Here is a 26,100-nt window from a genome sequence, read left to right on the forward strand (position 1 = left end):
GTGCTTGCTTCGATCAACTAATCCATCAATAAGGGGCAATGCAAATCAGGCACCAGCTGGCTTATTGCACAATGATAAGCAAAGATATGTTCGGCGTCTCCCAGTCAACATCATGTTTCCCAACATGTGCCTGTCTCTGCCCCTGCATCTCCACCCACATATAGCACAGCTGTCATGGAAATGGATATTAGCCAAGGATGCTTTCTCCAACTCGTTATTCCTCTTGTTGCCATGGGATGACAGATTAAAATGCAGAAAAGATAGAAGTAAAATTTAAAAATATGCAGCCCTTGGGGCGCCTGGATGGCTCAGTGGGTTAAGCCTCTGCTTTCAGCTCAGGTCATGATCTCAGGGTCCTGGGATAGAGCCCCACATCGGGCTCTCTGCTCAGCAGGGAGCCTGCTCCCCCCGCCCCGCCTGTCTCTCTGCCTACTTGTGATCTCTATTTCTCTGTCAAATAAATAAACAGAATCTTTAAAAAAAAATGCAGCCCTCCAACCTTCACAGCAAGAAGAGGTAATACAATGGAACGGACAACATTTAGGCACAGCCAGCCACAATGATAGTAGCAGTAGAAATAGTCCAGAACATAAAGGCAATTGCATAATGACCCACGGGGAAAAATACACACCTTTTCCATCTTTTTCTTTATCCTTTAAGTGGCTGACAACAACTGTCCTGATTTGTCTGAGATTGTTCTCATTTTAGCACTGAATGTCCTGTGTCCCAGGAAACAGCTCAGTTACTGGCAAGCCAGAATGGCTGGTCACCCCTAGCAACAACCATTAATTCCCAAAGGGCTCTGTTCCCATTGACATTTGCCTTTTAATTGGGAGGGGGGTCAATATAAAGCAATTTTCTTCAACTTTCTCTGTAAAAGCTATAAATATTCTATTGGCAGAGCCTATTTTTTAAGGTGGTTCCACAAAATCTATGTCTTCCACTAAAGAGTGATAAAGATGATGGAAAGATTTTACTGATCTCACTCAGGTGAAGTATTGGAGCTGAAAGGCGGGGGTGAGATAGGGGAGTGGGTTTGGGAGAGAGAAAACTGCCAAAAATATGGACTAAGAACACATTTAAATTATCAGTATATTACTAATTGATGGAATCATTTGCATGGATACAAAGGCACAACTTAATTAAGTTGGTAATCACTTTTCATCCCTAGAAACATGTGCATTACAAATGGCAAATTTTACAGTCAGATGTTTCAGAAATAGTGCAATTAAAAATGCGACTGTTTAGATAGCCTTCAGGGAAGCCTCAACTTGCATCGGGCAGTCTGTTACTAACACTGGTTTGGGTAGATCTAAACAGGTGTTATATGATCAAAGGGTTCCTTGGTCATGTAACTTAAGGAAATATCAAGGTAAGCAATATCAAACAAGTTTCTTGACGGCAGAAGTTTTCTAGGCACTATACACACACACACACACACACACACACACTAGAATCACCTGGGGAACTTTTAAAAACCACAGATGATTCGGTCCCATCCAGACGTAGAGAATAAGAAGAAAAAAAAAATCACTCTCTGGATAGTTCTGATGTTCGCCTGATTAAGAATCAGTGGCTAATGCATACTGTGCATCTACAAGAGTAAGAAAATATGTGCAATATCGGCTGTCACAACAGTTTTCTAGCCACATCTCCTCAGGCAAGGGAAACAAAAGCAAAAATAGACTATTGGCACTATACCAAAATAAAAAGCTTTTGCGCAGCAGAGGAAACCACCAACAAAATGAAAAGGAAATCTACTGACTGGAAGAAGATATTTGAAAATGATATTTATGATAAGAGATTAATATCAAAAATATATAAAGAACTTATAGTTCAACACCAAGAAAAACAAATAATCTGATTAAAAATGGGGAGAGGACCTGAATAGACATTTTTCCAAAGAAGACATACAGATGGCCAACAGACACAAGAAAACTGCTCAACATCACTCATTATCAGAGAAATGCAAATCAAAACCATAATGAGATCTCACCTTACACCTGTCAGAATTGCTAGAATCAAAAAGACAAGAAATATCAAGTGCTGGCAAGGATGTGGAGAAAAGGGAACCCTCGTGCACTGTTGGTGGGAATGGAAATTGGCGCAGCCATCATAGAAAACAGTATGGAGGTTCTTCTAAAAATTAAAAATAGAAATACCATGTGATCCAGTAATTCTACTACTGGGCATGTATCCAAAGAAAACAAAAACACTAATTTGAAAAGCTTTATGAACCTCTGTTTATTATAGTACTGTTCATAATTAAGAAGATATGGAATTAATACAAATGTCCATTGATAGATGAGTGAATACAGAAAATGTGATATATATATACACACACACACATATATCTATATATATAATATATATAAATTATACATATATATTAATATATAATTAAATATTACTTGGCCATAAAAAAGGAAGAGATTTGCCATTTACAACAACACAGATGAAGCTAGAGTACTATGCTAAGTGAAATAAGTTAGAGAAAGATTTCATATGATTTCACTTATATGTGGAATCTAAAAAACAAATGAACAAACAAACAAAAAAGCAGAAATAGACTCTTAAATATAGAGAACAGACTGCTGGTTGCCAGAGGGGTCGGGGGTAGGGAGATAAACAAAATAGGTAAAGAGGAGTGGGGGGAATAGGCTTCCAGTTATGGAATAAGAAAGTCATGGGGATAAAGGGTACAGCATAAGTAATAGTGACAGTAATGGTGACAGATGTAACTACACTCACGGAGAGCATAGCGTAACATACAGAGTTGTTGAACCACTATATTGTACACCTGAAACTAATGTAACACTGTGTGTCAACTATACTTCAATGAAAATAAAAATGACAATAAATAAAAACAGAAAAAAATCTGCACTATATTCCACCTTTATTTAATCACACACACACACACACACACACACACACACACACACACACACACAGTTATATACCTATGTTCTTTCTTACCTCTCTCTGCCTCCTTCTGTCCCTCCTTCTCCCCCTGCCTGCCTTTCTTTTTCCTTTCTCTCTTTCTTTCCATTTTGGTCTTGGGAAACACTAGTTTATATTTTGAGGTTTTGTTTGATCAATTATTCTAAAAGGAGAAAATGGAAAATTTTAATATCTGTAAATTGAACTTGATTTATTTAAAAACAGATTACATTACATGTTATTTAACTCTTTAATATGAAAATTTAAAAACATACAGGAAAGTAAGAACAGTAGTATAATGAACTTCCTTACACCATTACAACGTTTCAACAGTTATCAACACATGGCCATCGTGATTCACGTATATTCTAAACCACTTCTCCCCTCTCTCCACCACCAGAGTTTTTTTTTTTTTAAGATTTTATTTATTTATTTGACAGAGATCACAAGTAGGCAGAGAGGCAGGCAGAGAGAGAGGAGGAAGCAGGCGCCCTGCTGAGCAGAGAGCACGATGCGGGGCTCGATCCCAGGACCCTGAGATCATGACCTGAGCTGAAGGCAGAGGCTTTAACCCACTGAGCCACCCAGGCGCCCCCAGAGTTTTTTTTTTTTTAAGCAAATCTCAGATAATCATATTATTTTATTCATAAATATCTCAAAATGGATCTCTAAAAAGTAAGAATTCTTTTTAATATAATTGCAATATCACTAAAAATTAACAATAATTTTTGAATACTATTAAATATTCAGTCAGTATAGTCAAGTTAACTTAGAAGTTAACTTAAGAGGAATTGATACCTTAGTGACAATAAGTTTTCCTAATGCAGAACATAGTATGTCTTTTTATTTTTTCATATGTGTTTTTGTGTATTTCAGAAGTGTCTTATAATTTTTCCCATATAGGTTTTAGACTTTTAAAAATAAGTTTTCACCTAGGAATTATATTTTATTTATTTTGGATTATTCTCTGCTCTTTTAATTTATTTCTCTTTTTTTATTTGAGTAGTTAATACACATTACATTAATTTCAGGTGATGTAGGCTTCCAGTTATTCTTTGCTGTTTTAAATGGGTCTCCACTTCCATTATATTTTCTAACACACTATCATTGGTATATTTCAAGTTTATTAATTTTAATCAACTTTATTAAGGTATAACTTATATGCAACAAAATGCACAGATTTTAAGTGTATAGTTCAATGAGTTTTAATAAAATATATACTCATTTAAAGAAGAGTGTGTATCCATTTACCACCAATCAAAATATTGATTTTTTTTAAAGATTTTATTTATTTATTTGACAGAGAGAGAGAGAGAGAGAGCACAAGTAGGCAGAGAGGCAGGCATGGGGGGTGGGGAAGCAGGCTCCCCGCTGAGCAGAGAGCCTGACGTGGGGCTCAATCCCAGGACTCTGAGACCACGACCCGAGCCAAAGGCAGAGGCTCAACCCACTGAGCTACCCAGGTGCCCCCAAAATATTGATTTTTAATATGATTTTATAATCTGCTATTTTACTAAATTGCTTTTTAAATAAATACTTTAAAAGTTCTTACTAGTTTTTGGCCAGTCATTTCAAAAGGCATCATATTCCAATTTGTTTTTTTGGTTTTACTTCACACTCTATCTCATCATGCCACAAAAGATTTTCCAGTCAATGCTGTTATAGGAACAGATTTAATGTCAAATTTTGACTGCTCATGGAGATTTAAATTGTTTTTACAGGCATAAAGAAACATGATCCTCTTTGCAACAGGTGTCATGCTAAATACAAGTTTACTGATGTAAGCAGCTAATAATAATTAGAATGTGAGCTGACTCAAGAATAGAAATCCGGTTCATTAATATTTGCTTCAGAGAAATAGGCGCAAATGTTTTTCTCAAGTCTCAGTGTGTCCATGACCTGGATGTTTAGATGAATAAATCCGTAGTTGATTCCAATATAAGGCTGTCATTACTCAGAGAATTCCAAGTGACCACCATCTGGAAAAATGTGTTTACCAAGCCCCAGCTGTTGTACTTATGAATATTTAGAAGTTACAGAGGCTGGTAATGGTCTCAGTGGCCACCCTAAATGTGACAATTTATTTGAAAGTTGAAATGCAGCCAACTCACTTGCCTGGCTGAGAGCAGAGTAAAAGAAGCAGTTTTGCATGGGAGTCAGAGCTTTCCCCCAGAGCCATCAATACCATAAGGGTAGACTGTTATCTAGGGGCAAGGTGGGGGATGGGCAGAAGAGGGAGGCATACTGGTTAGAGGGTAAAGTAGAAAATAATGGGGTTTTCCAGAACTTCCTAGAGCCAATAGAGACTATAACACATGAGTTATTCCTTCATTTTTGTCTTAGTTTGTGGTTGTGAAAATGCAGACCCTGAGCAAAGGTTTGGGTACAAGTAGTTTATTGGGAGAAGAAGTGTGATCTCTGGAAGCAAAGCAAAGGAAGGAAGGAAGGGGTTACTGCTGTGGGCAACCCAGTCTCCATCTCACTGAGTACTTCCTGAGATACTTTGTAAAACATGCTTCAGAATTGTCCTACTGAGAGCTGAGGACACTGAGATATTTATATGCTAACTTCCATCCCTTATCAGTTCAAGGTCACTGTGAGGAAAGGGATGAGAGTTAACACTGGGCACTTCTCCACTCTCCCACATACAGGCCAAGTGTACTCCCACGGCCAGAGTGCCCTTTGGCAAGGGGTTGTATGGGAACGATTTACAAACAATTTCCAGGGTACATGAAGAGGACGTGGGTGCTCTTATTCTATATTGCTTGTGATTGTTTTTTATGTGTCAGTTTCATTCACTAACAGGAACAGAAACTCTGAATGCACGGGACAAAGCTTGTATTTGTATTGCTTCCTCCATAAATTCTGGCCAGCTCCTTGCTACTGCAAGATTAAATCCACTAAGTCCACCATGATGACCTAGGCCTTGCCCAGATGTTCTCTCCAGACTTCTCTCTGTGGCCCACTTTTTCATTTCAGGCACTTCAGTTATTCCATTTACCTCAAGTGCCTAGAATATCTTTTATTCCCTTGTCAACACCTATCATCTTTCAAGATGAGCTAAGTAACTCTTCTTTCATAAAAGTGTTCCATGTTCCACCCAAGTAGAGTAATCTTGTCCTCTTTTGCAAACCACTACCTGACTCTCACCTCTACTACACAATTTATCACATTGTACTGAAGCTATATTTTTATGTGTTAGTCTTGACTACCAGAATGTGAGCTCACTGAGAAAATAAACCATATCATACATTTCTTTATCTGCCGCACTTAGTTCAGTGCCTGGTATAGAGCAAATGCTTAACAGATATTTTTTGAATGAGTAAATGAACATGACCAATAAATACTTCCTGATTATGTGAAACAAGAGGTTGGACATACCTGCTTTGGACACTTCTGATAATACCGCTCAAATACTTATAGTTTGAGTAGAGCATATTCCCCCAGAATAGGGTGTCATTGTCCTTCAGGCAAAGATGACCAAAAACATATCTATAGTGCTTGCACAAAAATAGACACATAGGTCAGTGGAACAGCACAGAGAACCCAGAAATAAACTGACACTTACATGGTCAATTAATCTATGACAGGAGGCAAGAATATGCAACAGGGAAAAGACAGTCTCTTCAATAAATGGTGCTGGGAAAACTGGACAGCTACATGTAAAAGAATGAAACTGGGCCACTTTTTTAAACCATACACAAAAATAAATTCAAAATGAACTGAAGACCTAAATGTGAGACCTGAAACTTAAAACTCCCGAAAGAAAATATAAACAGTAGTCTCTTTGATGTTGGCCTTGGCAACATATTCGTGGATATGTCTCCTGAGACAAGAGAGAACAAAAGCAAAAATAAACTACTGGGACAACACCAAAATAAAAGGCTTTTGCACAGCAAAGGAAACTATCAGCAAAACGACAAGTCAGTCTACTGAATGAGGGAAGGTGACTGCAAATGATAGATCTGCTAATGGGTTAAAATTGAAAATATATAAAGAACTTAAACAATTCAACACCAAAAAAAGAAAATAATCCAGCTTAAAAATGTGCAGAAGACCTGAATGGACGTTTTTCCAGAGAAGACATCCAGATGGCCAACAGACACATGAAAAGTTGCTCACAGTCATCAGGGAAATGACTATAAATCAGAAATACAATAAAATATCACTTTACACCTGTCAGAATGATGAGACTCAAAAAGACAGGATGTAAGTGTTGGCAAGGATGTGGAAAGAAAAGAACCCCTGTTGACTGTTGTGAACCCCCATGCACAATGCAAGTTGGTACAACCATTGGGGAAGACAGTATGGAAGTTCCTCAAAACATTAAGAATAGAAAGACCACGGAAACACTAGTTTGAAAAGCTATATGCACTGTTAGGTTCATTGCAGCACTGTTTACAATTGCCAAGATATGGAAACAACCTAAGAGCCCACCTACAGATGGATGGAAAAAGATGTGGTGTATACCTTCCCCCACACACTGAAATCTTATTCATAAAAAGAGCAAGATCTTGCCATTTCGAACAATAGGTGAACCTAGAGGGCATTATCCTAAGTGAAATAAGTCAGACAGAGAAGACAAATACCATAGGATTTCACTGTTGAACTTAAAAAACAAAACAAAAACAGAAACAGACCCATAAATAGAGAAGAAACTGAGGGTTGCCAAAGGAGAAGGAGGAGAGGGATGGGCAAAATAGGTCAAGGGGATTAAGAGGTACAAACTTGCAGTTATAAAATAAGTAAGTCACAGGAGTGAAAAGTACAGCATAGGGGATATAGTCAATAATTTAATAACAGTGTTGTATCGTGACGGATGGTAACTATACCTATTGTGGTGAGCACTTCATAACTTACAGAATTATTGAATCACTAGTGCACCTGAATCAAATACGACATTGTATATCAACTATAATTTAAAAATAAATGTTAAAAAATCAAAAAACACACCCATAATTAAACAAAGCAGAATTTTACTCATTGCAGAAAGAGAACACACATCATGAGGGACTTTGGGGTATCTCAACAAGTGTATGTTTGAAAGAGACTATGATAAGATTTGGGCTTTTGATAGATGATTTTGGGAGGGACAAAGGAAGCAGAGATTTTCTCTAGATTAGATGCTGTCAGAAAGCATGGGCAATGCTATGACTAGGTATTTTGTGAAAGTATGGTCACTGATTTTGTCTGTGCTTAGACAAAATTATGAAATGACCTCCTCATTTTGTTTCATTTTATCATGATTGCAGAGTAATTGTATCTGAGTTCAGTATTCTGTGAGATTGTTGATGTTCCACAGAACAAAATGGCCTGGCTATGAACATCATTTGACAGGCTTATAATAATACTGGGGACTAGTTATAAACCTCCGGTAAGTTTAGAACATCAGAGAATGCTCTTTGTAATGAGTGGAAAGGAAGGCCCAAAAGAAAGGTTCTAAATACAGGTGTTGTTAATATTCACAAGTGTGGAATGAGAATTGAAAAGAAGGGAATAAAAAAGAAAATCAAACTGAATCTTCCATCCTGCTCTATGACATTTCATACTGATGGGAGTTTTAAATCCTGAAGTTCTGCGTAGTACTAAAGGCATATAATAGCAGCAAGAAAGAATTTTTTTTCACTGGAAAAGCAAGTAGCCCAGATTCTCCTTGGAAGATAAAAAAAAAAAAAAACCATAAGGTCTGAAAAAATTAAAATACTCAATCCAGCAGCACTATCATTCGTGTAGTGATAAAATGATAAGATTTCCTTTTCCTCGTCTCTCTGTTCTGGCCACTCTTTAAAAAAAAAAATAGTTGTTGACATCCTTTTTGGGGATGAGAGATAAGAAATATGTAAGTATATAATTTATATTCAGGAAGAAAAATGAATGGAATGTTCCGGTAGTTAAATTGTTTATGAAGCCCTGTGACTAGAAATTTAAGTTCACCAGGGTCATCTGAAAGCTATTACAGATTTATTCAACAAATTACTTTTGAGCACTTAGTATAAGTTAGGTACTATGCCATATGCAGTAGTTAAAGGACTAACTTATCTGTGATTGACTTTTGTGGGACAATTTAATTAGATACAATTTCAAACTTACAGAAACATTGTAACATCAGTTTACCCTTCATACAGAGTCTGAGATTTCTTTCTTAACTATATGCAACATGGATAAAGTGGACCCAGCCACCCCTAAATACTTTATAGTGTGTGTTTTCTACAAGGAAAAACATTCTGCCTCTTAACTACCATGCAATTACTCAAATTGGGAAATTTAATGTTGGTATAATACCATATCAAATGAAAATACTATTCATTGGTTTGTTTTTTTTTTTTCTCACCTACACAGATCCAACCCAGGCTCATGCATTTCGTTGTTAATGCTTTGTAGTTCTTTAACTGGGGACAATTCCTCAGTCTTTCTCTGCCTTTCTTGACCTTCACGCTTTTGAGATTACAAATAAGTTGTTTTGTAGAACACCCCTCCATTCGGATCTGTCTGATGTTCTCTCATTATTAGACTCAAGGTATGAATTTTTAGCAGGTGTCTGTGCTTGATTCTAAATCCCAGCATAATCACCTCTACCCACATCTCCCACACTTCAACTGGACACCTTGTGCAGGTGGCAGTCTCTGAGGTCTCCTGGTGAAATGTAGACTTATCTCTGTTTCTTCTTATGATCCCTAATTTAACCATCAGAATTGTTAAGATCCTGAGGAAGATGTCTGCTTCTAAAGAATTTACACTTAGCTGAAACCTTTTATTAATTCAAAACTCTTTCCTAATGTGTTGCCCCCTGCCCCCATCAAATTCCCCATGTATTAGTGCCTGCTTCATTATTACTGTGAGGATTAAATTATTCATCAAGGTGGATAAATGGCTTAGGGAGATAAATGACATGACACGAATGTAGTAAACATGTATTCCTCTTCAAAAGAAGTAGCATTTTTAGCCCAACCCTTTAAGAGTATACATCTCTGTGGAGAGAAACAGTCAACTGCACAGTTTCGCCCAAAACTAGAGTTTTCAACAGGCCCTAGAATAAAGAAGTTCAAGGCCTCAGCGATGCCTGGGGTTTTGACTGTGCCTATTCAGCCTCTGCTCCCTCATGCTGAATATCCAAGGCGACCAAGAAGTGGAAGGAGGAAGATGTGTGGGTGAAGAGTGGGCAGAGAAGACTCCCAAGAATTGGAAACTATGCAAAGTGTAGCAGCCAGCAGCTAATTAGCTTCAGCTCTGAAATGACCCCTTTGTGTGGCTTGTCCTTCCTGAGAGAAAGGTTCAAATGCTGTCATGCCTGTTTTTAGCAGCATGGTAATTAAAACAATGAATCCCAGGTCCTCAATAAGGTGGCTTCGCTTATCGGGCTGAAGAGAGAATGGTCATCCTTCATTTTTTCCCCCTTCCTACTCACTGAACAGCACATCCAAGAAGTGAGAAAGTTCCTACATTTTACTTCTACACATAGGGCCTACTTAGAGAGAGGAATGACATTAAGGAAGATTCTAGAATCTACAGTTGTCTATCTTTCTAAAACTGAGAAGCAAACTTGAGATGTTGCTATCATAGCTCTTTATGAAGCTTGTTGGTTTACAAAGTCAGCGGATAAGGATAGCTAATGATTATTGTGTATTTAGAATGTGCTAGGCCATATCATAGAGTTTTTATTCTCTGTTTCTTAATCTTCCCTAAAATCTATGAGTTGGGTAGTACTGTCTTTATCATAATCCTGTCCAGTTTGTCAGATGAGGAAGCTGGGACCAAGAAAGGTGAAGAGACTAGACTATGATGAGTCAGAGTAGAGGCAGGATCTGAACCCCGGCAGTCTGGCCCAGAGCCCACTGGTCAACCACCATGCTGTATTTCAGACGCCAACTTGCCTATAATCTAGTGGGTGTCATAACACAACTAAGAGAAGATGAATCCTTGCCAAAGGAGTGGATCAGGTTCATCAGGAAAGATTTCACAGAAGGCAAAGTTAAACAAGGCTGAAAGGTAGACTGAGTTTGATTTGGTGAAGAGGGTTATGAAGGGCCTACCAGGGAAGGGGAGCTACATGAAAACTATAAGTACTGAGACAAGAAACTGAACACTTTAGATCTGGCAGAGTGTGCCTGCAGCCATTCTCAGAAGACTTTTATCTCCTAGGCCTCATACTTCTTCTTCTTCTTCTTAAAGATTTTATTTATTTATTTGAGGGGGGGCATAAGTGGGGTGGGGGGAGAAGGGGCAGAGGGAGAAGGAGAAGCAAACTCTCCCCTGAGATCATGACCTGAGCCAAAGGCAGACGCTTAACCAACTGAGCCACCCACAACTCCCTAATATAAGGAATTTTGTCATAGCCTATAGGAATCATTTATTATAACTCTGTGCAAGTCTGCACGCGTGCGTGCGCGCGTGCGCACACACACACACACACACACACACACACTGTGCGGTTAGCCATAAAGGAAATCACTGTGGGACCTGTTTCCAAATTAATCTCTAGAGTTTTAATGTTATCAACTCCTCATTTTTCCACAAATAAACTTGCCAAGAACCTTGTCATTTTTAAAAGCAAAACTAATATGTTGTCCATATGTCTTTGAATCATTTATTGTCTGCCCTGCAAGTTGCTATTTTCCAAGAATTATGTGATGACCAAAGATAATTTCAGCCTATTTGGGAGACTTCATAAAGCTTCCTCTTAACGGTCTCATTCTTGACATTGAAGGACACTAATAAGTAATGACAAATATGATGTGATTATTTGGAAATAAATGTTTGTATACTTCTACCTAAATAATCTACCTCAGATTACACTCTTTCAATTGATTTCACAATATTAGGTGGTTTTTTTCATTCTGATTAATGTGTTTAGTTTGATCACTAATTTGAAAATAATTTTAAGTGCATATTTTAAGTACAGAGATCCAAGCTTTAGTTCAAATCTGAAAATCGTTAACTGCTTCCTTATATCTCTTACTGCCAACTACAAGCAAATGGGCAAAATTCTTTTCTTCAGGAATAACTTTTCCAGTATATTCTTTTTTATTATCAAAAAACTTTGCATGAAAACAGGAAGATAAGGTTTTCTCCTTAACTGAGCAGAAAAATTGTCCCAATCTCTGTAAAATATTCTTCATATGCCTCTGACCCTTCTAAGATAAAAGAAATGATAGTATGCCTTTGGTCTTCCTGCTCCAGGAAGGAAAGGTGCTGTAGGAAAAGAATTGATTTTTTTTTTCACTTCTGTGGTTTGAGAACAAGCTATAATTCCAGGTTTGCAAAGTGCAAGGAAAATAATACACAATTATTATATTGGTATCTGTGGGACACAAACGTGTGCATTTCACAGAAAAGAACTCACCAGAAAAATGAAGAACGTTTTTAAAAGAATGCCACATTTTACTGCTTCTCTTTCTCTTGGCTTCTGGAATTTAACCTCCATCTGACCCACCTCCATTCTAATCGCTTGGGCTCTGTTAGCGCTTCCTGAAAGTTATCTTCTCTTTTCTCTGAAATGAACTGCAGAGCCATTTTTAAATCAGCATATTTAAAGTTTATTTATCTATTTATACACAACCTTGTTCTAGAAAGGGCTTAAGATGGCTTAAAAGGATCCATAACATACACCAAAAAATTAGTAACAGCAGAATCAGAAATGAAGCCTGTGTAAAAATGCTTATACAATCCTACTTTTTTATTCTGGGTGGACCACAAATTTCGCTCTAAGCTTTCTCACAGGCAGTCAGAAAAGGAAACTTAATTAGTTACATCATTTACAGTGTCCATAAAACAAAAACAAACCAATTACCCAAGCGAAGAACTCTTATTCCTAATACTAAGACCAGAAAGAAATTTCTCCTGAGAGGCTTCCTAAAGAGGTCAGTGCATGATGTAATAATCAGTGTTCTTAGTAGCAACCTAATTGGAGACACAAAGATGAATTTCGCAGGGCTTTTTCTTATTATATTCAATATACCAGATGGCATCACAGCAACTTAAAAACCAGGAAAATTGATTTTATCATGAGTTTGAAGGTTGGGGGGAGGGCACAATGATATGGTCAAGGTACTCAGCTATCTCCTCTGCTAGGCAGAAATCAAAGGTAAATTTTAAAACAATGAAGCTTAGTCTAATACCGAGAATGGTTTCAGAGAAATTCTAAAACCTCTAAAATTGTATGCATCTTATGAATAGGTAAGTTCATTTTTCTTGACACAGAAAACATAGATCCTCAACATATACAGAAAATTCACAAAAGTTAGGTACATTTTCTTTTGAAAATCTAGAGAATTAAACATATTACAAATCCTCCATCCTATTCTGCATATCCCTCCCACCCCCTGCAGCCTAGCTTTTTTTCCCCCTCAGCACAAAGAACCTTTTTTGTTTCTATTTGATCTCACAACTTGGACAAGGGTTTCATCATGGTTAAAAAGTTGCCTCCTGGCTGGAGAAAGAGGCTCCAGCAGAAATCTCCACACCAGGGAAGGCAGGCGGATGGGTTGCTCAAAGACTGCTGGGCGCAGGAGTCTCCTCATCAGACTTCAGGGTGAACTTTCCGAAGAGATACTCACTCAGCCCCCCTTGTGGGTTGGCCAGCCTGCGGAGGTTAGTTAGGTGGTCACCCATCCTCTTGATGAGCTTCATCTCCTCTTCCAGGAAGTGGCTCTCCAGAAAATCACAAAGATGAGGATCTGCGTTGGCAGCACCCAGGGCATGCAGATCCAGAAGGGCCTGGTTCAGGCTCTTCTCCAAGACCATCGCAGCTTCCATAGCATCCACGCTGCTAAGCCACTCATCTTCGGACAGCTTCTGCTCATCCGGGAGAACGGGGAAGTCGCTCCACTGGCTTTGCATCTTCAAGAAACACCGGGCACCTTTCTGCTTCTCCTCAGCCAACTCTTGGAAGAAGCGGCCCATGCCCTTCAGAGCTACATCGTTACCTTCAAAATAAAAGTGCAGATAGAGGTAGGTGGAGGAGGCCTGCAGATGCAGGTTGATGAGGTGCTGGAGTGCGGCCTCCACCTTGGCAGAAAAATTCTGGCAGATACGGTCGCTCATGGTTGGTGTGCAGTGAGGAGCTAAGCACAGAACCTGATGTTTGCTGGTCCCAGAAATCGAAGTCTGGGATAGCCAACAAGATGATTCCACCAGAAGTTGCTCATGGAAGGGGAGGGGCTTAAGGGTGGTGAGAAGTCGGCAGGGATACGAGGAGGTGGAGAAGGGGCGGGAGCACCCAGTCTGTTCAACCTAAGACACAGTTCTAGGGGGCCGCTGTGTGCACTCTGAGTTTAGCTTTTGATAAGAATTGAATTCTTATTTCTTTCCTAATTATGAGAAACAAGTCTTTATCTCTCATTTTGCCCCAGTTCTTCCCATAATTCCAAGATGAGGTAAGAAGGTCCATGGTAAGAACATTAAATATTGATAGTGAAGCTCCTCCAAAATTCATTTCTTCATTTGTGATTTGAAACTCCTTTGTTTCTTATTTTAGAATCTAAAAGAATATATTGTTTCCTGTTACTAATCCCTCATTGAGAGGGTGACTGTTAGTTCCAGTTTGCCCTGAGCAGTCTTGTCCTTGTGGAATTAGTAGTGTTACCTAATAAAAAAATAAATAGTGCCCCCTTTCACACTCAAAAGCGTCCCTGTTTGGAATACACATTACATGGTCATCTTACTTATTAAGAAGTTCAAGATCCACAACTGTAGAATGAGAAATGGAGAGAGCTTGCAAGACAAGAGTTGGGACATGATTCATTTCTATTCTATTAATTGATCACACACTAAGAATCCCATTAAATTTTCTACTATTCAGCGCTCATTATTTTTCATGTGTTGATGCATTTGCTCCTTTGAATAGAAGTTCAGCTGAATACTATTTATGTGCTGGGTGTCTTGTTGGGTACTGGGGCTTCTTGTGATTACCCAGATATTCCACCATTAACTGAAACATGTCATGTGAAAGAGCACTAAAGGTGAAAATGTAGACTTATGAATCCTACCGGAATAGAAAATAACCCATATAGAAAGAGTTAGCTATTCTCAGTCAGAAGATGAAGGCAGAACTAGATGTTCTCATAGGGTCTCTTCCAGTTTTGTGATTTCATGCTTAGCATTTTATTTTCCTAAATACCACTTGCCTAAGGCTGTTTCACTATTAGAACACTTTCATGTGTTTTCTATCAAACAGGAAGGCATATTCTGCTCAGAGTAAACAATATTTGAACCCAGAGAGGAGAGTTTTGCTCTAAATCTTGGACCCACTTCTAAATGAAAATAAAAACTCATTCTTTTGAAGTTACTTTCAAATTTTATTTTCTATGTTGCCAGAAACTAAGATTTTAAAATTTCAAAAAGAGTTCTGCAGTCCCTGTTCACTGCTTAAGCTAAAATATGAGCACATATCCTGTATCTACATACAGGATACATTGTAAATTTTTTTCATGGAGGGTTGTTGTCCAAAAATGTTCTCATGTTGCATTTGAAGTTTGCAAAAACTGTTAGAATTCTGGAATAGCACATTTTTCAATCCTGGAGGGAACTGGGTAAAACAGCAGTAGTTCTGCAGCCTTTCTGGCCTTGGTTCTAGGGCAAAAAAGAGGCTGGGAGTGAAGATTAGGGGGAAAAACAAAAACTCAAACCCAAGAACAATCCCCGCACCTACTCACATAGGAAATAAATTATACAAGATGGAATATCCTCCAAATGATTGCAAAGAGAATGTTCATTTTCTACCTTGTGCATAAACCATTAATCATCATACTGACCTTGTAATAAGAAAATGCTAAGCTTAGAGAAAACTTCACCATATAACATATTATCTGTATTATAGCATGTCGGGCTCATTGAATATATTTCAATTTCCTATATATTTATTTATTTTTCTAGGAAGTGAAAAATGTCTATATACACCTTCTCAGATGAGATAGTTTTCTGCTTTGTGAAAATGTTAACAAACCCTTCCCTCATCGCTTTAGAGAGAAGAGAGTCAATGTACTCTGATGTGTGGTTAAGCACGTAACTGTCAGAATCAGACCAATGTGGGCTCAAATCCCAGCTTTGCCACTTCCTGTGAGTCTTACCTGAGGTAGGTAGCATAAGCTCTTCGAGCCTCAGCTTTCTTGCCTGTAAAATGGGACTCTTACTATCTCATAAGTATACCACAAGGATTAAATGATACACAGGAGAAAACACTGCCAAACAAGTAGAAAGCATTCAAAAATAGTGCCGTGTCGTCAATGAATTTTGCAATAAAATTGTGGGAATCGTCTCAAACCCTAGTATCAGATTCATCCCAACAGGTTTTTTTTTTTTTTAAAAGAAAATCAATTAGCCAACATACCCTAATAGGTTTTTGATCCAAGTTTCCTCACCACCAACTTGTTTGGTTGAATTACTATTCTCAACGGCAATGTCCTTTCAAGTATGAAAGCACCGAGGCATAACCTTGGGTGCCAACGATTTAATTCATTTAAAAGTTGAGGAAAAGAAGCTTTTCTTCTTTCCCTTGCCTGACTTAGATTAGACAACAGCTCCTGAGGTCCTCTGTGGCTTTCTCGGCTGTGGAGGCAAGGGGAGCAGTGCCTAGGCAGCAGAGGTCTATTTGTTTTCTCATTTCTCCAGCCCAGGGTTACCATCCACTACAGCAAGAAACATCTAGTGAACACCTACTTTATAGGTGATTATGGAACATCCCATGTGAATAATAAATTCATCTCCTCTCCCACTTAAATGTAGACTTTGGAATGCTTATGTCTTGGGTCAGATTCCCCAGAAGCAGACCTTGAAATGAAGATATCTATGCAAGTGGTTTATTGGGAAAGTGCTCCTGGGGGAGACCAAAAGAGAGTGGGGAGAGTAGCACAGAGAAAGAAAGGATAGCCAAGGAGCAAGGCTGCAATTTCAGGAAAAGTCTGAGCTTCCTAATAATCTTCAGGTTTAGCTTTGGAGTGTAAATTACAACCAGTGTTTATTTCAAGGGAACTGGATTTCCATAGTCCTGTCCATTGGCTATGGGTATCCCCAGGGAAATATAAATTCCCATGGTCTTTATACAGGTGAGGAAACTCCAGTAGCCCAAGGGAACGCCAATGGTCAAAGCTCTGTCCAGGTGGTAGTCATTAGCAGAAAAGAACACCGGAACTGGGTGCTGAGCACACCAAACTAGTTAAAGCGATCAGACAGGGTTCTGGCAGGGTCTGTATAGTATCCACACCAGCCTGCTTCCCTACTTGACTTTGGAAGGGACAGGGGCGCCTGGGTGGCTCAGTGGGTTAAGCCGCTGCCTTCGGCTCAGGTCATGATCTCAGGGTCCTGGGATCGAGTCCCGCATCGGGCTCTCTGCTTGGCAGGGAGCCTGCTTCCCTCTCTCTCTCTCTCTCTGCCTGCCTCTCCATCTACTTGTGATTTCTCCCTGTCAAATAAATAAATAAAATCTTAAAAAAAAAAAAAAAGATAATTGCTTTGACTTTGGAAGGGACAGTGGAAATGAGAAATCCCAATTAATAGATTTTTATGATGAATCCAACTAATGAAATGAAGAGATGACCATAGGTATTAACCTATACGTATATCTCTTTGCTACTTCTATTTATAGGGAATACAGGGGTTTTGGAGTCTACATCTGAAATCTCTTCTGCCATCACTAAAAATCTGGAACTCTTTTCAGGGGTCTCATTTCCCTTCCAGGGCCCACATATTCAAGGCCAAAGCAGACCCAAAGCTCCAGCTAAGAAAGTATTTGCATGTTTTATCAGATCCTCTGCTGTAACTGACAGCACTCCTTCTATTGGAACCACATATTGATTTGTTTAATAGCTGCACAGAAGTACTTACAAGTGAAAATGTCCCTAACAACCCAGAAACTGACAGGCTGTGAAATGGCTGCTTAAGAACCTGTCATCCAAACTGAACTCACCTGAAAACTGATGTTATACAAACAGCAAAATGGTCTCTGTGTGCTTGTCATTTTTTTTTAAAAAAGGACCAGTAAGGGGTACAATTTAGTTCTGGGCTGTTCATCTACTGTAGACAAGGGACAGCTTGACACGAGGCACAGTAGTAAAACAGAAAGAGTTCATCATTTTTCTCTCCCACAACACACACACACACACACACACACACACACACACACACACACTCACCCCCACCCCCTCCTTCTCATTCCACTTGCAACCCCAGGAAACTCTGAAGCACACTGAGAAGCTTGTCTACAGCCTAGTCCCGCAGGTCCACCGTGCAAAACCTACCCTCCCTGTGCTTCCCATGGGAACCTCAAACAAGCACTGATTCTCAACGAGGGATGATTTTTGTTCCCCGGAAGACATGTCTGGAGAACAAGGTCTGGAGACAATGTCTGAAGACAATGTCTGGAGACATTTTGATTGTCATAAGTAGAGGGAGGAGCCTCTTCTACTTAATAATGGCTGTGTAACTTTGGGCAAATTATTTAACCTCTCTGAGTCTTAATCCCTTTAACTATAAAATAACAGTAATATCATCTACCTCTTAAGATTACTCTAAAGATTACATAAGAGAATATAAGGAATTTAATACCACCTCTGACACATAGGTAGCTGCTAAATAAACATTAGCTGCCTTTACTCCTTTTCCCTCTCCATCCTCTCAAATCTTTTATGTCAGCTTTCTGTCTCACCAGAAATCTGATCCTTTCACTCAGGTTATAACTTCCGAAAGAATATAAGATTAGTTCATCCCACCTTTCCACTAACCTAAGACTCCCCTTCTCCACCAAAATGGGCCTGGCTTCTTCCACTTCTCCTTATGGCCTGACTCCATGGGGCTCTACTCCCTGGTCACTTTCCAAAAGGAAGTAGAGTTCCCCCAGGAGACAACTTCAACCACATCCTTACCTGGAATGAAATATACTTGAAGAACACATCCTTTTAATTTTGATGCATGTGGATCAAAATGAGTTCTTTATGGAATAGCGTTCCTTTTAACATAAAGAACAAAATATGTCTAGTCAGGAAAGTGAGGCAGGAAATGATTTTGTCTTTACTTATCATGCTCCATTTTACCCTTTACTTTAGGGAGGCCTTTAGCCCTCCCTAAAGAAAAGTACTTTTTGTTACTTTTTAAAAGTGAAATTGTAATGTTTCATAGAAAGAAACAAGATTCACATTCCAAATGGAGGTGGTGTCATATTTCAGGAGGGCTGGCAAATCTGCCCTTAGTGGTTGCCAAGAGGTGGGTTGGACAGACCCAGCTTGAGCTGGAAAGAACATCCAGCCTTGAAATCTGAAGTGGCAACTTTTGCAATGCTACCCTCCCTTTCCCTGCTTGAAGCCCCTCAATGTTCCTTCTGGTCCTGCTGACATCTGGCTGGAGAACGGAGTCACCCAGCAAGAGATTTTGCTTTTCATTACCTATAACACGATCTCATTTTTGTAAATATATGTGTGCATGTGTACGTGTGTGTGTAAAGACACATACCAACATGTTAACAGTGGTCTGTATGTTTGGGTGACCAATTTACTTTGCAATTTTCTATATCATCTGATTTGGGGGGCACTGAGCATATACTTAAAATCACTGCAGAAACGTTAAAAAAAAAGACATTTCTATCTTCAAAGAAAAGGAAAAACTTGCTCTCCTGTCTCAAGTATATATCATATGATCTTGGTCCACAAAGCAATGAACGGGACTCAGTGTTGTCTGTGAAGCCAGAGCTGGCTTGATGAGTAGCAACCTCCAGCCTGCTGGGCACCATGGTATTTTACAAGCGAGAAACTAAAATTCAAGAGAATGAATGGCTTCTCTGTCCATGCCCCCTCCACTACTTTCTTGGGACTTCATGAGCAATCCTTCCACCCCCTACTTGCCACCAATAATTCGAGGTGCAGCCTGAGGACTGGGAAGAAAGCAAAATCCCTCCTGGGACTGAGTTCGCACATAGGGCAGGGATGCTGCCTTTTATTTCTTCCTTATTCCCTGCTGGGCCTGGCAATACGACTGACAGAAAGAATCACAGATTCTCAGGGATGATGAAATGACAAAGGTCATTTGATCCCAGTCCTTAGCCTTATAGTCAATGTTTAATAATTACCTGATGAACAAATGAAATGTGGCTACTGGTCACTTTAGTTGCTCAAGAGATTTGAGCCACAGAGTCAGATGTCCCTGTTCACTCAGACACCATCCCCGGCAAGTCCCCTCTGCCAGTGTTCCAGGAATACAGAGACACGACTGGGCATTTATGCCTCCGTGAGTGTGACAGGAGAAGGGGCCTCTGACCCATGGTGGGAGCCACACCGACAACAGGTCCCATTTACAGCTTCTGGAACCCGTGATGGCTGCATGTTTGGCATCAGTACAAGCCTCCTCTCCCGTGGTCCCCCCGCCCCCTCCTCAGGGTGGATGCCCATGGCTGCAGGCCAAAACACAGCACTGCTCACCAGTTCGAGATAACGAAATATCTATCTGGGCCTGACTCTCTATATAAGCACCAGATGGTAATGATTAAAATGAAATTAAATTAATGTTTGACAGTCCGTGAAGGGCATAAATTGCATGGTGTGCTGGTTGTCCAATCTGTCATCTTGTTTTCCTTGGCTTCGGTCAACAAACAACAGCTGAAAACTCCCTCTCTGGGTCAAACAGTAGCTTACTTCTCTGCTATGGAAATGGGTGCTCAGTTTACTAAGTTGAAGGCTCCTAGGTTGCCAAAATCGTGATTAAGATGCCTTAGAAGGCAGGGAATTCTATCTTCTCCCCACAATCTCCAGCAACCATCTCCCAAAACACACTGTAATGGCCACTACTGGTTAGAATTCAGAAATGGGGCATCTGAGCCTGGCCTAAGCACAAACCACTGCCAAAATCACAAAGCAATTTCCAGCTCTAATGACAGCCTTCTTCATTCACGTGGTTTCTAGAGCATGTGGACAGTGCTGATGTGTTATCCAGTTGCAGAAGAAACTATGGTATCACATTTTAAAATCCCCCATCTGCCAAGTACTCCCTTCCAAAGAACTTTCAGATTTCAACTTCTGCTCTTCCTCCCACCCCGCCCCATGTTATGCAGGAATCAAGGTTCCAATATTTATATTGTCTTTTTACCTACTGACACCTAAAGTCTCACTTCAACCTTTCTCCTTCAGCAAAAGAAGTTTAATGACATTTTCAAGCTGTTTAGTGTCCATTCTTTGGTGGCAAGGATCTGTTTCCCTATGTTTAAGCCAAACGGAACAAGCAAATGAAGGTGGTAGAAGCCGGCATGTACCACCATCCAGAGGGCCCTTCAGGAATGAAACACTCATTCCCCCAGTCGCCTGGAGGGCTGCCGGACGGTGGTCCTTAGCTGTCAGCCCACTTCGGAGATGGCTTCTGTTGAAGAAAACTGCCTCACCCAAGATCTCATCTCATTCTGAGGGTAGCCCACGTATTCCGATGGAGGACAACTCTGACAAGCCTGCTTTGTCCTCTCTTTTCTCTGTTCGGGCTTGTTTTCCAGATTATATATATATTTTTATTAATGATTTTATTTATTTGAGAGAAAGAGCACGCGCACAAGCAGGGGGAGGGCAGAGGGAGAGGGAGAAGCAGACCCCCACTGAGCCAGGGAGTCCAACATGGGGCTCCATCCCAGGACCCCGAGATCATGACCTGAGCCGAAATCAAAAGTTGGATGCTACACCGACTGAGCCTCCCAGGCGCCCCCATCTTCCTGATAGTTGCCTGACTCCTCCCACTTCATTCAGGTCTCTGCTCAAATGTCACTTCATCAGAAAGTCTTCTCCTGACCATATTTCCTGAAGTAGTGCACACTCCCCCCTTCCCTCTAGGGCCTTCTTCATTGCTTCCTGTGCCCTTGTCATGCTTTTGTTTTCTTCATAACTCTTACCACTACCTGACATTATTTAGGTATTTATTTATTATTTTGCTTATCACCTGTCTCCCCACTAGAATAGAATGATGGCTGGGACTTTGGCTGTTTGGTTCATTTTTTTTAAATCCCTACTACCTAGAAAAAATGCCTAGCACTTACAGAAAGGGTAAATATTTGTATTTTTTTTTTTGTTTGGTAAATATTTATGAATCAATGGATGAATGATTGCTCTCCTAATATCTTAACTACTTGTTAGTATTTATACTGCCTAGCTCTCACCCTTCACATCCTGAGAATCAGAGTCCTGCGAGGGCAGCATAATAGTCAAGAACATAGGCTTTGGAGTTAGGCTGACTGACTCACTTAGTTTATGCACAATTACATAGCTCTTAAGCAGTGTCAGGCATTGCTCTTGGCACTTTATTATTTTAGGATTTTTATTTATTTATTTATTTGAGAGAGAGAACATGAGTGGGGGCAGGAGCAGAGACAGAAGGAGAAGCAGACTCCCCGCTGAGCAGGGAGCCTGACACAGTGCTCAAACCCAGGACCCTGGGACCATGAGCAGAGCCAAAGTCAGATGCCCAACCTTTGAGCCACCCAGGCACCCAACTCTTGGCACTTTAGTATAAATGCACTTAATGCTCATAATAGCTATAAGGAGTAGGTATTATTATTATTATTCCCTTTTTAAAAAAGATTTATTTATTTGAAAGAGAGGTATAAAAGGGTGCAAGGAGCAGAGGGACAGAGAGAATCACAAGCCGACTTCCAGCTGATAATGAAGCCTGACACGGGGCTTGATCTCATGACCCTGAGATCATGACCTGAGCCAAAAACAAGAGTTGGATCCTCAGCTGACTGAGCCAGGTGCCTCTTAATATCGCCTTTTTAAAAAGGAACAGCCTGAGCAATAAAGAGGTTAAGGATTTGCCCCAGGTCACACATCTAGTAACAGTCAGAATTTGAGCCCAGAAAGCCTGTCTTCAGAATGTCTGCCATTTACCAACTGTATAATTTTGAGTAAGTTCCTCTCTGAATTGGTTTGTTTGCCCGTGAAAATGGAGATAATAATGCCTGCCACAAGGAATTAAAAGCCAGAAATGAGATGATGTGTGTAGAGTATACAGCGAGGTCCCTGATCCACATACTAATTTAATAAAGGATAGTTGTCATTATTTTCCCCCTGCGTCCCAACAGACTGCATGAACTTCCAAGTCTCACCCCCATCTGACTTGTGTTTCATTCTGGACACCCTATATTGACTGCATGGCCCTTGCTGAAGGCCTTGGATGTTATACAGCCACTCACCATTCTGATGCTCCATGGATAGCCTCAGCCCAGTGCACCCTCCCCGCAGGTCTGCGGTTTGCCTCCAGCCTAGCTTACCTCACCCGCACAGACAGATGTAGGGCCACATCCAGAACACTTCGCTTACACCCTTCCTCGTGGGATCTCAGAATAAAGTGATCCTTAGAGGCAGAAGCAGCAAAATTCAATTCAAATTCAATTCAATTCAATTTCAATTCAATTCAAAATAACTTGCCTTTGACAACTAGCCTTAGAGTACTTTTGGGTTCCCACTACCTAGTATGATCGCTCAGATAAGCCATGGCCCAAATTCGACCAGGTGTGGTGGTCACTTTCATGCCCTGCCCGGATCCCCCTTCAGTGAAGTCCTTGTTGTCACAGCTGCTAGGAGTCCTAGTGGTAGACAGACGACGTCAGCTCTCAGCCCCCTCAAGGGTGGCTTCAGCTCCAGAGAGCCACCTGGACCAAAAGGCAGTTTCCTTGATGACCTTTGGAGTCATCCAATAACAAATCAATGCAGGAAGAGAAATTCCTACCATTCTGAAGACAACTCTGAAGGGCCCTTCTAGCTCCAGAGCGACTTGTGGGTCAGCCGAGGTTGCTGCTGGGCCTGCATCACAGCTCAGCTTCACCCTGTGCCCACTCCTGCTTCCTTCTCCTCCTTTGCCCACGTGTTGATCTCGAGAGCATGCCCTAATAAGCATCCTGCCTCCGATGCTCTGTCTCAGAGTTGGCTTCCCAGAAAGCCCAGCCTGTATCACAAGACTAGTTCAATTCACTCATACTCATTGTCATGGTCTCTGCATTCTTCCAGAAACTATAAAACAGCAGGCAAAATGGCCTCCCAGGATTACAGCTCGCTGGCCAATTCCCCACCTCATCCCCAACCACTTTTTTACTTTTTCTCAGAGGTATGTCTAGTCTAGCCTGCCTGCTTACACAAGCATATAAGTGAAGCCAGAAAAATGATCTTGCCTGATGCCTATTAATCAATTTTTTGCCTACTGTTCATCGCCTCAGCTCAGGGCTCTCTTTCCTCAAGGAAATGAGACAGATGATCGTATGTTGCCACACAACACTGATTCTTTACTTTGACCTCATGAGTCTTAGGAGGATTTATCAGCAAACAAGCTCATTTAACTATAAGTCAGAAGCAGAGAAAGAGTCAGTCATTAAGGGAATATAAACAACTAGGTGCTTTACCCACTCTGTAAAGCTGATATATTTATAAACATGCCCTTGGGCAAGGGTCAGCCTCAATGATAGCCCCTTGGGGAGTAACAAATCCCAAACTACTTATTTGTTATGACTATAAATGACATTTTGATCTGAGTAATCATTAAAATATCTGTACTTTTAATGGCCCATAAAATCTTAACATGCTTCCCTACATCAGATTTCCTACACAACTGGATGACCCTCATAGGTTGCATTTGATCGTCTAGATAAAATAACTGCTCTATTTAAGTGTGCAGCACTGTGTGTTTGGTAAGTTTCATAAAGTATAAAAATGCAGCAGAGAATAAATGCATTTTTTAAAGATTTTCTGTGGGAAGATAATTCATCTCATTAATTAAGCAGGTTTTCCTCAGTAAATCCTTTGCTCCTGTAACATGCAGCCTAATTCTTAAAAGGGAATTAAAAGAATACTTGAGAGTCCATTGGTTTCTCATGTTAGATTTTGTTTTATTATGTCCCTTTGGAAATACGGTTTCATTTTTGATCTTACTATGTCTAGCTATCCAAGATGGAGCTGGTATTGTTAGGCATGGACACTGATCAATATTCTGTCCTTTATAGTGAACGATGATATGATTGATGCTGACCTCAATCCATATGGACAATTACAGCTGTAAAAACAGATGCTACTCTCCTAGGCCCATCCCAGCCATATGCTTTGATTCCTAGTTCTGGGCACTTGGCAGAGATGGGTATTTTGTGTAAGTCAGACTCTGATACCCCTGGACTATCTGAAGATTATTTTTAAAGTTATGACTCACTGCTGGTGGGGCTAGCTGCCTCTGTTGTTTCCTAGGTTTCTACTCCTATGGGTCATGCTCTGAGATTTTGCTTTTCTGCCCCAGATACTTACAACCACCTTATTTCAGGCCTCCCATAAAGTAGTTACGTGGATCACTGGAACAGTGAATTAATAAAGACTTTTTAAAAATATTTGGTATTTTGGGGCACCTGGGGGCTCCCTCAGTTAAGCGTTGTCTGCCCTTCGGTTCAGGTCATGATCTCAGGGTCCTGTCCGCACCCCGGGGGGTCAGGTTGCCTTCTCAATCAGGAAACCCGCTTCTCCCTCTTCCTCTGCCCCTCCTCCTGGCCCCCAACTTGTGCGCATGGTCTCTCTCTCTCTCTCTCTCTCTGCTCTTTCTCTCAAATATAATCTTTTTAAAAATATTTGGTATTTTAAAAACCATGTGCAATTTAACATCTTCCCATAGGAGCTTCAGATTCTTTGGGAGAGCCAAAATGAAAACAGAGTGAGGTTTGCCATCATTGAAATGGGTTGAGTTGAATGATTACTCACACAACCAGAAAGTGAATCATGGGGGTCCTTGTTAAACATGAAGTTCCTATCACAGAGCTACCGAATAACAATCTGGGGATTGGCATTGATATCTGCGTCTTTAACAAGCTCCCCAAGTGATTCTCATGCACACTTAATGTTAAGAACCATTGCCCCATGGGGCGCCTGGGTGGCTCAGTGGGTTAAGCCGCTGCCTTCGGCTCAGGTCATGATCTCGGGGTCCCGGGATCGAGTCCCGCATCGGGCTCTCTGCTCAGCAGGGAGCCTGCTTCCTCCTCTCTCTCTCTGCCTGCCTCTCTGCCTACTTGTAATCTCTCTCTGTTAAATAAATAAATAAAATCTTTAAAAAAAAAAAAAAAAAAAAAGAACCATTGCCCCAGAGACGGATTTCAGCCTAAGCACGTTTCCTGCACTGCCACTAGTTAGTGACTCTCTGTGTTTTGGCAGGAAATAGCAGCATTCAGTGATGATCACCACCGAA

At 40.4% G+C, this 26,100-nt stretch overlaps 1 protein-coding gene across 1 annotated transcript; it reads right to left on the minus strand.

Moving 5' to 3' along the window:
* Nucleotides 1-12,465: 12,465 nt before the first annotated feature.
* Nucleotides 12,466-14,158, minus strand: LOC116583674 (ferritin light chain-like). Its single transcript, XM_032331779.1, has one exon. It carries the CDS (start codon nucleotides 13,978-13,980, stop codon nucleotides 13,426-13,428), a length of 555 nt encoding a protein of 184 aa, XP_032187670.1. The 5' UTR covers nucleotides 13,981-14,158; the 3' UTR covers nucleotides 12,466-13,425.
* Between the last annotated feature and the right edge of the window lie 11,942 nt (nucleotides 14,159-26,100).

This window comes from Mustela erminea, chromosome X (assembly GCF_009829155.1).
Source record: "Mustela erminea isolate mMusErm1 chromosome X, mMusErm1.Pri, whole genome shotgun sequence".
NCBI lineage: Eukaryota > Metazoa > Chordata > Mammalia > Carnivora > Mustelidae > Mustela > Mustela erminea.